At 33.2% G+C, this 16,690-nt stretch overlaps 2 protein-coding genes across 3 annotated transcripts; one reads left to right on the forward strand and one right to left on the reverse strand.

Annotated features, from left to right (window-relative positions):
* Positions 1 to 944: 944 nt before the first annotated feature.
* Positions 945 to 5,190, reverse strand: LOC133188832 (probable RNA polymerase II nuclear localization protein SLC7A6OS). The gene is made up of 5 exons (XM_061324316.1): positions 5,023 to 5,190; positions 3,317 to 3,820; positions 2,717 to 3,041; positions 2,076 to 2,150; positions 945 to 1,681 (listed from the first exon to the last, which is right to left on the reverse strand). The coding sequence occupies exons 1-5, from the start codon at positions 5,182 to 5,184 to the stop codon at positions 1,572 to 1,574; spliced, it is 1,176 nt and encodes a 391-aa protein (XP_061180300.1). The 5' UTR covers positions 5,185 to 5,190; the 3' UTR covers positions 945 to 1,571.
* Positions 5,191 to 5,296: 106 nt separating this feature from the next.
* On the forward strand, positions 5,297 to 10,503 carry LOC133188360 (mitochondrial inner membrane protein OXA1L-like). Of its 2 annotated transcripts, none has more exons than XM_061323745.1 (9): positions 5,297 to 5,400; positions 5,537 to 5,659; positions 6,164 to 6,428; positions 6,817 to 6,960; positions 7,871 to 7,956; positions 8,393 to 8,557; positions 9,279 to 9,374; positions 9,489 to 9,670; positions 10,056 to 10,503. In XM_061323745.1, the coding sequence occupies exons 1-9, from the start codon at positions 5,317 to 5,319 to the stop codon at positions 10,207 to 10,209; spliced, it is 1,299 nt and encodes a 432-aa protein (XP_061179729.1). In that variant the 5' UTR covers positions 5,297 to 5,316; the 3' UTR covers positions 10,210 to 10,503. The 2 variants fall into 2 exon arrangements, with proteins under 2 accessions (XP_061179729.1, XP_061179728.1); XM_061323744.1 differs by having other exon boundaries at positions 9,489 to 9,666; positions 10,052 to 10,503.
* Positions 10,504 to 16,690: the final 6,187 nt, after the last annotated feature.

The raw sequence follows: 16,690 nt of genomic DNA on the forward strand, positions 1-16,690 counted from the left end.
GATCCCAGATTCCTGCCGAATGACAATCAAATGCGCCATTGTTCTTTCTCTGAAATTCTTTCAAAATGCTACACCTTCTGTAGATTTGGTCTAATTTCAGTACGACTTGGTATATTACTGTAGCTCTACTGTTTGTACTTATAACAAAGAAAGAGAAAAGCAGCACTTGGACTTGAAATGCAACGCACAGCATAAATAGAATAATGATCTTTGGTTTAGTCCCTTTTTTGAGGCAAGTTTTATTGCAATCAAACTAAAACTGTAGGAGAAGTAACCTTTTGAAAGAATTTAACAGAAAATTCTAGTTTTAGTAACCATGGTAACATTGTTCATCAAAATCAAAAAAATGATAAAGAAAATTATATATCCTGATTCACAGAATTATGACTGTATCTTAGTGTGGTCTACTTGTGTGCCAAGTTGTATTGAAATCAGACTTTTACCTGTAGGAGGAGTAGCATTTTGAAAATATTTCACAGAAATTTCTATTTTCTATTTTTAGTAACCATGGCAAAATCGATCATTGAAATCAAAAACAGATAAAAACAATTATGTATCTTAATGTAGTCTACTTGTGTGCCAAGTATTACTGAAATCAGACCAAAACTGTAAGAGGAGCAGCATTTTGAAAAATTGTTTACAGATGGATGGACGACGGACACTATTGCAAAAACTCTTCTGGTCTTTAACCTGTAGAGTTAAAAACTCCATTTCATGAGGTATTTACTTATTTATTAAGCTGGATGTTGGACTTCTTATTGTTTTCAGTTTGAAAATAAATGGTGCTGCTTACAAGGGCAGGGATATTAATTAGAAGTTAATATTTTGAAATTAAATTTTCTATTGAAAAAGTTGAAAGCATCAAGTCTCTAGAGTTTTCTAAATATCACATTTACATTTTTATTTCATAAATATGTATACAAGAACAATATTACTTTGCATTTTACAACTTCAAATTCAAAAGTATACATTGCACATGGTAAAAGATGTAATTTGTTACATGATTACGAACAACAGTTACTTTAAAAAAAACACTTCCATATGCTAATTTTCATTATTATACCGGCTGTTTGCACTTTTAAAACAGTCATTAGAATTAAGAAATAAAAGGTCCACATCAGTGTAACATTTAAGGAGTAAATTACTTATATACCTATTGTATATATACATTGTATAGTTCTCTGGGGGGTTTTTATGTTGGATTTTGTTTTACCCATATGGGTTTATTATGAAATAAAGAAATTAAAATTAAGTATTGTAGTAGGGAATTTGCATATACTATTACAATATCTTATGAAAATCTTGATTATAAAATAAAAATTAAATCTCTTTAAGTGGTATTTGAGATAAACGTAAATATACTTGCCATATTTTAGGGCAGAATAAAAAAAATTTCGAGCACAAAAAAACAAATATTTATACACAGATGCATGCACACTGAATTTTGTAAAACAATGAATTTCTCTTGAAGTTTGCATTTTCACAATAAGAATGATATGAACAGTGTCTCATTGATAAAATACATCATCATTTTTACATTAAAATTTTTTCTTATTAACATATCAGTTTGTTTATGAATTATCAATTTCTAACTCCCTCATCACCCGCTGTTTGTAATGTCCATACCCTGTTGGATTTTCATCATCTGTATCATCGTTTGATGATTCATCACTTTCATCTTCTGAAAAAGCATTTGAACATCAAAATAAAACCATGCAACTATGAATCATATTAAATATTAATTCATTAATATTTTTATCTCAAAGTATAACTTCCAAACTTCCAAGCATATGAAAGATATCTTTTTGGTGGTGGTGATGGGGGGGGGGGGGGGTGATAACAATCCATCTTTCATATTAGTAGTAACACAATAGCAGTTGCAGTCTTAATTACAAGTATATCATATAATACTGTATACCCACTTCAAATAAACAAAAACTTCAGAACTTCCAAAGATTGTTGTTTTTTCATAGATATCTTGCTCCTCACCAAATCAAATTGTTTACTTCTAAAATTGAAGAAATTAACACATATCTACTTGATTTAAAAAGGTGCTTCATGTTTATCTTGCTTACCTATATTGCACCTAGATGACATCCACTCAACAAGGCCTCTGTCTTCATAACCAAATGCCTGGTAATCATTGACACCTATGGAAGATAAAAGCTTATGAATACTACATAATGGGTTTCTCTATTGCACAACAAACTACAACAGTAGTTTTATAACTTTATTGTTTATCCATCAGAATAATACAGTAATCTGATTGGTCTAGAGCATGTTATGTGCAGGAAGACCATTCATGATGACAATTTGTAACATCTGTGTTGTCTCCCTTCAGATGACAATGGCCCAAGCCAGCATACAGGGTGACTACTGTATTGTCTCCCTTCTGATGAAACTAAATTGTCGAACTGATTGAACTCTGATATAAAAAATACAGTCAAACCTTATCTTGAACTCCATGGGACTGAGAAAAAACTTCAAGATATCCGAGGGTTCAAGATATCGAGGGTAAAATACTTGAGGAATAAGGGGTTGGGACTTCAAAATCACTTTGGCATATCCATGGTATTCAAGATATCCATGTTCAAGATACCGAAGTTCAACTGTACATTAATTAGTGTATTAATATGCAGGTTTGATAGAGAGTTAGATAGTTAGAGAGACATTAATATCCCCATCTAATTTAGCTATAATTTTATCAAAAGCTTACCATTTCCATACACAAAATCTACGTCCTCCTCTTCTTCTATGAACCTTGGATCCTCATCAGGGTAATCATTCCTCCAGTTACTTTCCTCATTTTCATCATCCTCATCCTCATATATTTCATGGTCCTCCTCACCATTATATCCATACTCAAGATTGTCTGCATATAAGGAGTGAATTGACAGGGAGCTCTCGAATAATTGGAGATTGAAATCTCTGCTGTTTGTGTAGTAGAGATCATAAACATAATCCTCTTCCTTTTCTTGTGGTACTTGTTCATGTACCATTTGTTCGGAATTACACGTAACAAGACTAGCATTTTGAGCTTCCTGTAAAAAATTTTTAAAAAAAAAATGTTTAGCCTTCATGTATAATGGTTTTAGAATAAATGATACCAATTTTATAATTTTCCATTCTGGCAATGACATATATTCACATGATACATACATGTATAGTAGTAACGTTAGTACATATATATAGGTCCCTGATATTCCTGTGAGTCCTAAATCTAAACAGCTGTCCTTAAACCTAAAATTAATATGGTCATTATAAAAATATAAATAATTCATATGTTTTAGGGCATTTTCCAAGTGAAAAATTTTACCTGAATTAAGGACTCAAAAGTTGGTAGATTTGACTGATTGACTTCTACATCATACAGGTGATAAACTTTTTCAGCTGACTGTGCACCATTGGCTACTGAACTTGCTTCATATAAATTTCTCTGTTCTTTTTCAACCCCTTCTGCAGAATTTACAGTGACATTTTTTCTACAGTTACACAAATCTAGTTCTTTTTCACAATTTTCTGAAGCATTTATGCTTGTTTTGCTCTCTGAATGTTTTGCACTTTCTTTTTTACAAATGTCACATACATCAGTGGACTTCAGTGGGGATTTTTTCTTTTCTACACAATCATCACATTCCTTATCAAGGGCTGAAAGATCTAAAGCTCGGAAAGATGATGTTATCTTAAATCTGTTGGCTTTTGAGGACTCCTTTTTATGCCGTCTACTTCTGGGAAGAGCACCTGGTTGATGACTTTTGTATTCTCTTTGTAGTTTTTCTTTTCTTATTGCATCTTTGATGTGCTTTGAAATAACTTCATCCTACAAAGAAATGACTGAATTTTTAATTCACACAAAAATACCAATTATAACAGGAAAGGAGGAAAATTGTGATGGACCAGACCAGGATTCAAAACCAGGCCCCTTGAATCTCTATTCAGGTATTCTAAACAACAAAGCTATCTGGCCATCAAACCCGTCTGACCGCCACCAAGAACCTACATACAGTATATAGGTCCCTGCCGCCACATATAGTTTAAAAAGAATCTTTGTTAAACAAAGTTTTCATAAATATGGTATTCAGAAATTTTCGTGTTAGATCTAAATAACATAAACATTATCTCCAATATATAAATTATATATGGAAATGTAACACAGAGAAAATGTAATGGACAGTATTATATATATATGCAGTTTCAACATATTCATTATTAACAGGTTTGGCACAATCTCTTGATTAAGCTATATAGCTTGAAATAGCTATATAGCTTTATTAAGCTATTCAAATTAGCTCGATAAAGCTATTTATATGCAGTTTTTAACAAAAATGTTATTTGTGCAAAATAGACAAAAAGTCGCAAGTAATTGACTATTCATATATGTACTATGGGCTATCAAAACAACAACCAAAATCAAAGATAGTTCCAACATTGCAGCATTTGAATACTTTTAAGCAAAAGATGAATTTCCATTGTTTGGGTAACTGTACACTACCTTGTGTGAGTTGAGGCATGGATAAGTATGATTGCTTCTCATTGTACTGAATTATTACCAATCAATTATCTTGTTGACCATAATTGACCTCCTTTTAATTATAATTTCATTCGAGATCTAACTGTATCAATTGCTTTATATAGCCCCAAAACTTTAAGAACTTTGAGTACAAAGTCTCTTAAGGAGACACAATTTGATGAGTGATTTGCTGAGAAAATAATACATTTGAGAAAAAAGTGTGATAAAATAGCTAAATCAAGCTATTCTGAATAGCTTAATAAAGCTATATAGCTAAATCAAGCTATATAGCTAAATCAAGAGATTGTGCCTGACCTGATTAAGTTTACATACCATGTGTGTATAACCCCCAACCCTGAAATTTTGTAGATCACACCCTGTTCTGAAATGTAATTTCTTTCAAAGACCATTCACTACAATTTAATTATTTATTATGTTTGATCTGAGTTAATATGAAATTCATTCTTCACCTATAGATTTTGAACCAATTGATGGTCTGAATTTTACTCTACCTTCGATATGACAGTCCCAGCAAACTTCAGATAACTCTCACAACCATCTGTCTCATGTTTACTAGTATCAGCTATGTCTGATTTGAGTTTTTTACACGAAAGAACAATATTTTCGGCAGGATCTTCGTACCTTCTCCGTTTCACCCTCACTATGGTCGCCATCTTGAATATCGGATTCTGCTTCACCTTTTCTCGTCTTGAAAGGAGACAACTCAAGAGGGATTCCGAATGATCAACATGTGGAATCTGACATGAATGTCTTTTTATGTAAAGTTAAACATTTCATTTACCAAAATGGCTACAAGTCGATATTTCAATAGTATAATTAAATGTAGTAAGCAGGGTAATATTTTAATCGCAAGAGTGACTGACACAAATGTAAGTATAGATGAAAAGTGGTCAATGGGGAAGAAAAACATGAATCCGAATTTTCTCCGAGATTTGTAAAGGAGTTACATTTAACGAAACCTTTATTTTGTGTAATTTCATTAACCTTACTTCCTTTTGTGTTTAGGTTACACTAAAAAGATTTTATAATGTCCAGAAATGCACAGCCAAAACAGGGTTAGTCAGCTTGTTGAAGAAACACAGAATTGTAGTAAATTCAGCTCTCATTACAAGGGCAAAAAGCACATCGGTAAGTAATAAAGGTAATTTTCAACTTTTGCTTACTGTATATAAGAAACATGTATATGTCCAGCCTCTATGTATTTAATTTATGCATTCTGTCAAAAGTCATGCTAAAAAAGTACTATGAGTACCAGTAGTAAACAAAATAAAATAATCTTATTGTTGAGACAAACCTAAATCAGGCTCACAGAATACTGTCATTTTGATGGTAGAAAATTCTGTGTATAAATGTGCAGATGAGCCTTGTTAATCCGGATACCTGTTTTCCCAAGCAAATCGTCTCGATAATAAGCATCTGAGTTACTGAAACAGATATTTTACATCTGGTAGATATACATGTACATTCCGTTCCTAACAAATTATATCCAAACGGTGATGGGTCTTGATTATTTGCATCCATATTAATTAACAAGGCTCCACTGTATACAACTAATTCCAAAGCTTATTTTCCTTATATATGCCTATTCTACAATGTCTATTTTCCCTTTTTTTCCCATTAATTATTGTGCAGACTGGAGTCGAAGAAATCCTAAGCAAAGCTGCATCTGAAATCTCCAAAGATGATAAGTTAACTAAAGTTGTTTCTGAAGTGTCAAGTAACACTGGAATAGTAAAACCAGAACTGACAGATGTCACCTCTAGTTTAAATGCCCTGGGGGAAGAGTCTCTGAAAAGTCTGGGACTTGGAAAGTTTACTCCACCTGGACTAATGCAACAGTTTTTGGAGTTGGTTCATGTAAATTTGGATGTACCGTGGTGGACCTCCATTGTGATAGGTAAGTTACATGGAAATTGATTTTTTTTTCAAACCATAATGACATATAACTTTGAACCACAACAATCTGGAATTTATCAACATTTTCTTCCCATTTGGTAATTCAGCATTGTAATTATGAAAGTACATGTAGTAGATTTCTAATTTTTTAAAAATCTTGTGTGATAGAGAACTTTGAGAAAAATTCATACAGAAAATATTGAATTTCAACTTGCTTTCTCACTCCTTTTATTGATTTTTTCAGCATTTTAGTGTACCTTTCAATATGAATTTTTTTCATGATTGAAAGACATGATTTGTCATTCAGAATGTAGAGACATAATATTCTGCATAACAACTTTCAAGCAGAAAAAGAAATTGCAACAAGATTTAAAACTTGAATTTTTCAGTAACTGTTATAATAAGAGGTGCGTTGTTCCCTGTATATCTGAAGGGGAGACAAAGGACCATTAACTCTATGAACCATGCACCTACAACCCAAGTTCTGCAAGAGAAAATAACAAGGGCAAGGATGAGAAGGGATGCATTAGCAAGTAAGGCCGTTAATTTTCATTCAGTGGTCATTATTATGATTGAGAGTTATCTCTCTTATCAGAAGGTCAGTGAACCTTGAAGAGACATGTGCAAATTACATTCAAACCTCGTTATCTCAAACTCAGTGGGACTGAGAAAAAGAACTTTGAGATATCTGAGTGTTTGAGATATCCAAAGTTCAGCTTTAATGATCAATTTTTTTGGAGGAGTTGTCACTTATTTCAGGCAGAATTATACTTTTATATTGTATCTTGTCACAAAAGTTTGCCATAAGGTCTATGAGATCGCTTGTACAGCCAAAGTAGGATGATGCATACACTTTATAAATGGAAAACTGGAAATGATACCTTCATTAAAGACAATTAAATGCCGGAATTAATTAAAAAAAAAAAAATTAATGTATATTAGCTGAATGTCTTGAGAATTGCTTGACAGAATATCAAATATGGTACACTGGTTTCCCTTTGAGTTCACATGGTCATAGGTCAAGGGTCAAACTGTACATAAGATGATATTGATTGCTTAATGTCTTGAGAATGTTTTGCTTGTCAGACATCTAACATGGTTCCCAGTAAGAAGTAGATGACCCCTACTGATTTTAAGGTCACAAGATTAAAATGTCAAACTGGACATAGGTAGATATTGACTGCTCAGTATCTTGAGAACCGTTTGCTTCACAGACATCAAACTTGGTACACTGGTACCCACTAGATGAATTACCCCTAATAATAACAAGGTGTCATAGAGGTAAAGTTTAGAATGATATTTCCCCCCGACTTGCAGGTTACCCTTTTTTTCAACAAAGTTACAGACATTCTAAATTTGAAATTGACTTTTTTTTAGTATTGCCACAAGGGGGCATATACATATGTCTCTAAAATATTTCTTTTCCATCTTAATTCTTTTTAGTGCAAGAATACCAAGCAGAATTGTCGGAGTACCAGAAAAAACATGATATACAGACTTACAAAATATTTTTGCCATTGCTTGTACAGGTATGATATAAAGCAAATGATTTACTTTATTATTATTTGCACAAAATCTTTATTTCTATTATTCACAGGTACATTGATGCAGCCAGTGTTTATTATTTTTATTTTACAAACATATAACACATATGAATACATATTACATAATACAGTAAATCTGTATAATCTGAACACCACTGTCACCATAGAAATTGGGTGGATTAGACAGCATTTTAAACTATTGTATAAATACTGAAAGCAATTTTACATTTGCTGAAAGCAAGTTAACATTGTATTAAGCAAGATTTCATAAGCACATTCTGGAATACATACCTTCCAGATTAGACAGTTTCACTGTACAAGTATATATTATAGAGCAAAATGTTTCAATATGCAAATTATAGATTATTTCTCTGCGTTCTTTATCAATATATATGTACAAGATAATCTTTTTTATTGCAAGATGCCATTCTTCATTTCGATGTTTATTGGACTGCGAGGAATGGCCACCTACCCAGTGGAGAGTATGAAGACAGGAGGAATATTATGGTTCACAGATCTGACAGCCACAGATCCTTATTTAGGCTTACCTCTGTTGACCTCAGCTACTCTCATAGCAATTATACAAGTGAGTGTCTGACCCCAAGACCTACAGTCAAACCTTGTTGTCTCGAACTCTGTGGGACAGAGAAAAACCTTGAGATATCTGAGGATTCGAGATATCAGGGGTAAAATACTTAAAGAATAAGTGGTTGGGACTTCTAAATTACTTCGACATATCCATGGTATTGAGATGTCAGTATTTGAGATACTGAAGTTCAACTGTGTTTTGCATGTAAACTTCACGAAACCTGTTGATCCTTAAGTAAAGACTGTGAATAGAGATTCACTTGAGGTACATTTCTATGGAGGCATTTCTTAATTGTTTTGAACATAACTGAATTGCCATAGTCTGGTGATGAGGAAATCCCTAAATAGAGATACCCCTAAGATAGGATTTGATTCTTTATGTGTCAAATTGTATGTTGCAACTTTGCTGTTCATTTTTTGCCCAGGATTAATATATGAAAAATGTACATGAGGCAGCAAGAGCCTAATCTGAATTTGGCTGCAGTGAAATTTAGTCCCCATTGCAACTTGGCTTGTTTCTGGAAGATGAGGGTTATTATAGAGTCATCTGGTGCATCTTGTTTTCATGTTTTAAAAATAGTCATCAATTAAAATGAAAATGTGATAAAAAAAAAAAATTACACTCTTTAGTTATATAGTTTGAGATAAATGTGCATCATTTATTATATTTCATATTTATGTGTCCCTATGTACAGTGTCTCTCTCTTTTTTTTATGCAGATTGGAGCAGAAAATCCCAATTCAAGTCCTCTTGTGAAAAAAATAGGATGTGGAATGGCCGGGGCAATGTTTCTCTTCATGATCAATTTCCCATCGGTAAGGCAGATCTCATTAAGGAGGTTATTAAAAACCTACTATATTTCAATAACCATCCTGTTAGATGTTGCATGGAATGTACACATTGGTATCTTGATCGTCTTTCTTTGGTAGGCACTTTGCTGTTACTGGGTGACCAACAACACCATCTCTCTCCTCCAAGCCGTCTTGTTCTCCTCTAAGGATGTCAGAAAGTATTTGAATATTCCAGAAGCTGTAGTGCACCAGAAGGATTTGAAAACAAATAATAAGACATTTAGAGAATCATTTAAAGAAATTAAAGAGCAGTCAGGTAAGTGAAATCAATGTGTGGGTTAGGAATTATACAGTACACTAACAGAGGTCAATGTATCCTGTAGACAGATTTGATTTTGCTTCTGTCCAAGATTTCGGAAAGTGACAGATAAACTTTTTTTTCTCATGTGATTGAATTTTGTTTTTATTTTTAAGCCTTTGGTATGTACATTATAATTGTAATCCGTTTACAGCTATCATACATATGTAGGTGTCATTAGTTTACATGCATAATTGTTATTATTGAAAACCAGATTTTCTGAAATTTGATTGCAATAAACATATAGAAATACAGAATGTGTGTGTGTGTGGGGGGGGGGGGGTTGTTTTTACTGAAAATGAACAAAATGAATGAAGTGAATGATGAAGTTTTTCTTTTCTAGGTGTTTTAAAGTCAAATGAAGAGGCCATAAGAGACTTTGAACGACTTCATGCCATTGAAATGGAAAGAGCTGGGAAAGGACCCGTACCAGTCACCTACAAATACAACCCAAAGAAGAAGAGGAGTCCAAAAGAGGATAGAGAAACCCTGAAACTGTGATCAAAAAATATATCTGTATATACAGAGAGACAAGTGAAAGAGAGGTGACAGAGAGTATGCTTCATGATGTATTTAAACAAGCAGGATGTGCTTGCTTTATTTAAATCTTACAGATTTTTTTTATTCATATTGCAGCCTGTTTGATATTTTAAGTATCATTTATTTGTTGTCTTTCCAGTTTCCATTTTTCTTAAAAAAATTTTCAGTACATGTATTGATACTAGTGTAGATGTCATTATTTGACATTTGTGGATATGAAGAATCTGATTGAAATCAAATAAAGTAGGAATCGATTCTTTGAATTTTTGGGGGGGGGGGGGGGGCAGGGGGATCCTTTATTTACTAAAGCCTACCATGAGAGATGATGGCAGGCAATTTTATGATAACAAAAAAGAAACAAAGTCAAACCTCGTTATCTCGAACTCGATGGGGCCGCAAAAAAACTTCGAGATATCTAAGGATTCGAGATATCGAGGGTAAAATACTTTTAAAAAATAAGTGGTTGGGACTTCCAAATCACTTGGACATATCAATGATATTCGAAGTAACAGTGTTTGAGATACTAAAGTTCAATTGTAATGTCTGAACAAACTTAAATATTTACAAGGACTGAAGGAAATTTTTTCACACATATATTGATAATTATAGACAATATACATTGTAACTTGTATTCATTCATTCAATCAGTAAAACAAATTATTTCCAATATTATTGTTTGGATAGAAATTTATTTCTCTCATTCTAAAAAAAAGTACAAGTAAACAAATAGTGAAATTTATTCTCTCATTACACTGATTCTTTCAGATTGATCAATAGGAGAAGTCTGAATATTCACCCCTCTAAAGTTATCTGAAAAGTACACTGGATCAAGGTGTAGTGTAACAGGGGTTTTTTTTTTATTAATTAGATAGATATAAAATAAAGACACCTGCAGGTTTGATTGCTTTGTTTGCCAATGATATGTATAAAAACAATCGCAATATGCTTACAAATGAATAATATTAAAGAGTTATTCCCCTTGTCACAGCACTGTATAAAATTTAGATCTATTCTCTTGAAATATGAATTGAATTCTGAATCCACTTTGTAACTCAAGGGATATTAATGTTGATAGGTACATTTATCAAAATATGAATTGTACCTGTTTATGGAACAGTGTGTCTGGAAACTTTCTATTATAATTATCACTTTATCAGTACCTATACTGTAATTAAATAATAGCATTCACTGTCAGCTCTTGCACACTCAGTGAGTTTATTGATTTGATATAAATAAATCAAGCTTTTGAAATATACTCCATTAATATGAAGTAAATAAGATACTTAATTATAAATTTTAAGAACTGGTAGCTAATTCACAGTACAAAAAATGTATAGAAAATATGTCTTCACAGTTTTAAAGGAATTGAGCTGAAAAATGTCTTTGTCAGATGTCAGGAATTTGGAAGTAAAAGTTTAAACCATTTGGATTAAAGGAAGTTGAAAGACTTCTCGTGTAGCTTTTTACAGGTGTACAAGGGGTGAATCTAAAGTTTAACTGATACTTTGTTTTAGCTATTAGTCATCTTTCTTTTTTATTACTTAGAAAGTTTAGTAGTTTTGTAGAAAGTTTATTTGATGAATAACCATTGCCCATGATGAAATAAAATCCAGTCTTTTTGATATCATAGACAGCTGCTTTTTCAATAAAATGCCTTTTCACTCGTTAATATACATGCTGAGCATACCCCTTGTCATTGATCATCTGCAAAATTATTTTGTTAAAAAGCATTTTGATTGTACAGACAGTTACTTCGAAGGTTATATTAAAAGATGCTTGAGTTTCTGGTTGACAATACATGTATTTTTGTAGTTTTTTGAGATGAAGTCCAACAATCTCTTGGAATTCCCATCGGAATTAATTGTGCTCCATTCTTAGCAGACATATTTTTATGCCCCCCTTCGAAGGGCATATTGCTTTGCTGCTGTTAGTCTGTCAGTCGGTCGGTCTGTCTGCCTGTCAGTCCACCAACAGTTTTCGTTCATTTTCTTCACAGAGGTGAGAGGTTGCACATACTGAAATGAAATTTGGTATACAGATTTATCATAAGAATATCTAGGTCAAGTTCTGTTTTGAGTACGATCGAGCAATTTTTGACAGAGTTATGCCCCTTGGACTTGGAAAAATTCCAATTATTTGCAGTTTCCGTTCATTTTCTTCACAGAGGTTGCACATATACTGAAATGAAATTTGGTATACAGATTTATCATAAGAATATCTAGGTCAAGTTCTGTTTTGAGTACGATCGAGCAATTTTTGACAGAGTTATGCCCCTTGGACTTAGAAAAATTCCAATTAGGGGGGGGGGGGGGGCATAAGTGTTTCACAAATTTATCCAAAAACTTTTACATGAATAGAACAAGTTTCTTATTGTGGCCTTCAATTCGACACTTAGATATATCGACGACGTTTTATCAGTTAACAATATTCATTTTCATTCCGCAGGTTGATTCGATATATCCCTTTGAACTAGAAATAGAAGACACCACAGAGTCTAGCACATCTATTTCATATTTGATTATTTTACTAGTAAAAGACGTCAATGGCAAACTAAGAACCAAAATTTATGATAAACGTGATAACTTCAACTTTACTATCGTCAACACTTCCCTTATTTATGCAGCAACATACCATTATCATTTATCACCTGCATATTGAGTTTTTGTCTCCTATTTGATTCGATACAAGAGCATACGAAAGCCTATTAGGATCAAACTACGGTAAAAAAAAAAAATTAAAAGGCGTTATAACGCCTTTTCAAAAGGCGTTATAACGCAAAAAAAGGCAATAACGCCTTTCCAAAAGGCGTTATTACGCCTTTTTAAAAGGCGTTATTACGCCTTTCTAAAAGGCATTAATTTTTTGAAAGGCCATTATTATGTCTTTGACAGGTCCGTGCTTTTAAAGTTGGGGGGGGGGGGTTCCCATAAAATTGATAAGCAAACAAAAAAAACCCCAAGAAACAACCCCCCCCCCCGAAAAAAAATAAACTGCCTAAACTTGAGGGGAAACGTTTTCTAATTTTTCGATAAAACTTTTTTTACATGCAATGACTTGCCCGAGTTTAACCATACTGCAACAAAATGTTAAGGGACCAAGCAATCAATAAATGATTTTTTTATATTTAAACTATAGCAAGACTATTCTCCCAAAAAGTGGGGTGGGGGAGCCCCCCCCCCCCACTCACTTTCGTACTACCGGCCTGTTTGAAAAGGGGGGGGGGCATAAGTGTTTCACAAATTTATCCAAAAACTTTTACATGAATAGAACAAGTTTCTTGTTGTGGCCTTCAATTCGACACTTAGATATATCGACGACGTTTTATCAGTTAACAATATTCATTTTCATTCCGCAGGTTGATTCGATATATCCCTTTGAACTAGAAATAAAAGACACCACAGAGTCTAGCACATCTATTTCATATTTGATTATTTTACTAGTAAAAGACGTCATTGGCAAACTAAGAACCAAAATTTATGATAAACGTGATAACTTCAACTTTACTATCGTCAACACTTCCCTTATTTATGCAGCAACATACCATTATCATTTATCACCTGCATATTGAGTTTTTGTCTCCTATTTGATTCGATACAAGAGCATACGAAAGCCTATTAGGATCAAACTACGGTAAAAAAAAAATTTAAAAGGCGTTATAACGCCTTTTCAAAAGGCGTTTTAACGCAAAAAAAAGGCAATAACGCCTTTCCAAAAGGCGTTATTACGCCTTTTTAAAAGGCGTTATTACGCCTTTCTAAAAGGCATTAATTTTTTGAAAGGCCATTATTATGTCTTTGACAGGTCCGTGCTTTTAAAGTTGGGGGGGGGGGGGTCCCATAAAATTGACAAGCAAACAAAAAAAAACCCAAGAAACAACCCCCCCCCCCCCGAAAAAAAATAAACTGCCTAAACTTGAGGGGAAACGTTTTCTAATTTTTCGATAAAACTTTATTTACATGCAATGACTTGCCCGAGTTTAACCATACTGCAACAAAATGTTAAGGGACCAAGCAATCAATAAATGATTTTTTTATATTTAAACTATAGCAAGACTATTCTCCCAAAAAGTGGGGTGGGGGAGCCCCCCCCCCACTCACTTTCGTACTACCGGCCTGTTTGAAAAGGAGTTATATCCAAAAATGGAAAGGCGTTATTTTAAAATAGTAAATATATGAAAGATTGAACCAAAGCCATCTTTATTTATACAATATTTAGATTATAGTTTTAATATTATAAATTATATTATAAATAATAGTATTTTCTATATTCCTGCACATCTCGCAGACAGTTGTTTGCATTTTGCATGCATATTAAGAGAAGTCAACACTCTACTTTTGAAAATCCAGGATATAGGCAGAACCAGCTTTGGGCTTTGCTAGCCATGTATTAAAAATTCATGTCAAATTTGAAATATTTTTCTCCCCTCTTGGTAAAAAAACAGGCAAAGTATTTGCATAGGTATAATGAGCAATTAGCCTTCAACCAAATTTCTGAAATCCATGCACCTTGGTAGAGGCGTCTGGCATCAGAGAAGGACTAAGTTGGTTTTAATTAACACTGCAAATATTTTACACATTTACAAATCTTTTTTCCTGGAAATCTAATTATAATCAGCCCCCAGGGTGGGCTAAGTAAGTCATGTATTGAAAAAAAGAGGCGTAATAACGCCTTTTGAAAAGTCGTAATAACGCCTTTTTAAAAGGCGTAATAACGCCTTTAGGAAAGGCGTAATAACGCCTTTTATCGCGTTATAACGCCTTTTGGAAAGGCGTAATTACGCCTTTATTTGCGTTATTACGCCTTTTTCCGCGTTATAACGCCTTTTCAAAAGGCGTTATTACGCCTTTTTTCGCGTTATAACGCCTTTTAATTTTTTTTACCTTAGTTTGATCCTTATAGGCTTTCGTAAGAGCATGTTCTACGCACGAAGAATTTCTAAAACAAGGCAAGCTTTTGATAAATAAGTTGATGATACAGTGGATATCAACAGTCCTAGCTGTTTAAGGTCAACATTTTGCAAATTCTATGGTCGATACAATGACCTTGTTGGCATATGCCATCCATCGTTAAGTCGAATATTGATCGACGTTTTTCATACAAATTGCTATGCCATTATTGTCACGATGAATTGTTTATGAATTTTTCCGTGTACCCGATCAAGACAATGAGCATACGGCTAGTATGACTAAAACCAGTTGTTTTATATATATTCCTAAATTTATAATTGATACATTTAACACTTGAATGTTATAATATTATAATTCTAAAAAAGGCAACAGAAAACTGTCACTGTTATAGTAGTTAAGTACATTGTATTTCTCAAAACTGAATGTTTTAAATTCTATAAACTTTATGTATAATGTTTGTAATTTCCATTTTTAAAATGAGTCACGGTTTTTTTTAAACCTTTTAATTTTGCTTTTTGAACTTGTTTGATCTAAAACACCCTGATGTTGTAAACTAGAACTGTCTTTATGGTATTAAACCCCCGGTGGGGACTCTTTCAATTTATGGATGTTGCAAATTACACGCACGCTTCCACGGATGCTTTTTAAAATTTATATAGCTCTTGCTATTGTCTAGAACAGACCTCAATTTTTTACTAAATGCAACCTCAAACGAAACACAAGTAGATATATGTAAGATATATCATATTTTTGCTGTGTCTAGTCACCTCTGTTTAAAATTCGTTGCCGAATCTATATAAATCATCCATTGATTTGAGATTGTTCTGTGACACGTTGATAATTTTTTTTTTTAAGATCTCTGAGAAATGAAATTTCTATCACATCGTTGAATGCGCTATGATACGTAGGGTATTATGTCGTGCGCACGAGATAATTTCTGCCCATGCAGTTAGTATCTTTGGAAAAAAAGTTGTGTCCTTTTAGAGTGTACCATGTATTATGATATACTAGTATATGAGTTAAAATACAATATTATTTTTCGGAAATAACATTTATTATACTTGTTGCTGGGCGTTAGAAATAAAGGTAAAATATTCAGCCTCAACTATATGTATGCCTACAAAAGGACTCCATGGAAGTATTAACATTGCGTTCAAACCTATATTTCTAAGTCTCCCATTTCCTCTAGAAAGCCTAAATGGCATGATGTATTTGCATGAAAATGATTGAAATATTTAATAAAACTGGGGCGCTTTGCCCTCTTCACCAGGGCTTCGCCCTGGAGCCATCGGGGGACTCACAGCGGCCCTCAGACCCCGGCCGTTCTCTTCGTACACTTGACGTCCATGCTGGCTTCGCGCCTGGCATTCATGAAAAAAAAAAACTATATCTGTGAAATATATATACATGAGGTTATAATGTACTTTTCTATAAGAAAATTAATTTCTAGAGAGTTTTATGTATTATCAGTGATAGTGATGGATTAATTAAGTTCTCCTACTATAACCCTAATAGTATAAAGAAAACAAAACCAG

The sequence above is a fragment of the Saccostrea echinata genome, unplaced genomic scaffold (assembly GCF_033153115.1).
Source record: "Saccostrea echinata isolate AGI-Se365-2 ecotype Australia unplaced genomic scaffold, CSIRO_AGI_Sech_v1 ptg000016l, whole genome shotgun sequence".
Lineage (NCBI taxonomy): Eukaryota > Metazoa > Mollusca > Bivalvia > Ostreida > Ostreidae > Saccostrea > Saccostrea echinata.

What these genes read in the sequence shown, in the direction of transcription:
- LOC133188832 (XM_061324316.1), bottom strand. Translation starts at nt 5,184, where the DNA reads ATGGCGACCATAGTGAGGGTGAAACGGAGAAGGTACGAAGATCCTGCC. An exon ending in CTGGGACTGTCATATCGAAG is followed by an intron (nt 3,821 to 5,022) that starts GTAGAGTAAAAT and finishes ATTTCTTTGTAG; the next exon opens with GATGAAGTTATTTCAAAGCA. An exon ending in GTCATCTAGGTGCAATATAG is followed by an intron (nt 1,682 to 2,075) that starts GTAAGCAAGATA and finishes ATGCTTTTTCAG; the next exon opens with AAGATGAAAGTGATGAATCA.
- LOC133188360 (XM_061323745.1), top strand. Translation starts at nt 5,317, where the DNA reads ATGGCTACAAGTCGATATTTCAATAGTATAATTAAATGTAGTAAGCAG. An exon ending in GAGAAGGGATGCATTAGCAA is followed by an intron (nt 6,961 to 7,870) that starts GTAAGGCCGTTA and finishes AATTCTTTTTAG; the next exon opens with TGCAAGAATACCAAGCAGAA. An exon ending in CTCTCATAGCAATTATACAA is followed by an intron (nt 8,558 to 9,278) that starts GTGAGTGTCTGA and finishes TTTTTTATGCAG; the next exon opens with ATTGGAGCAGAAAATCCCAA.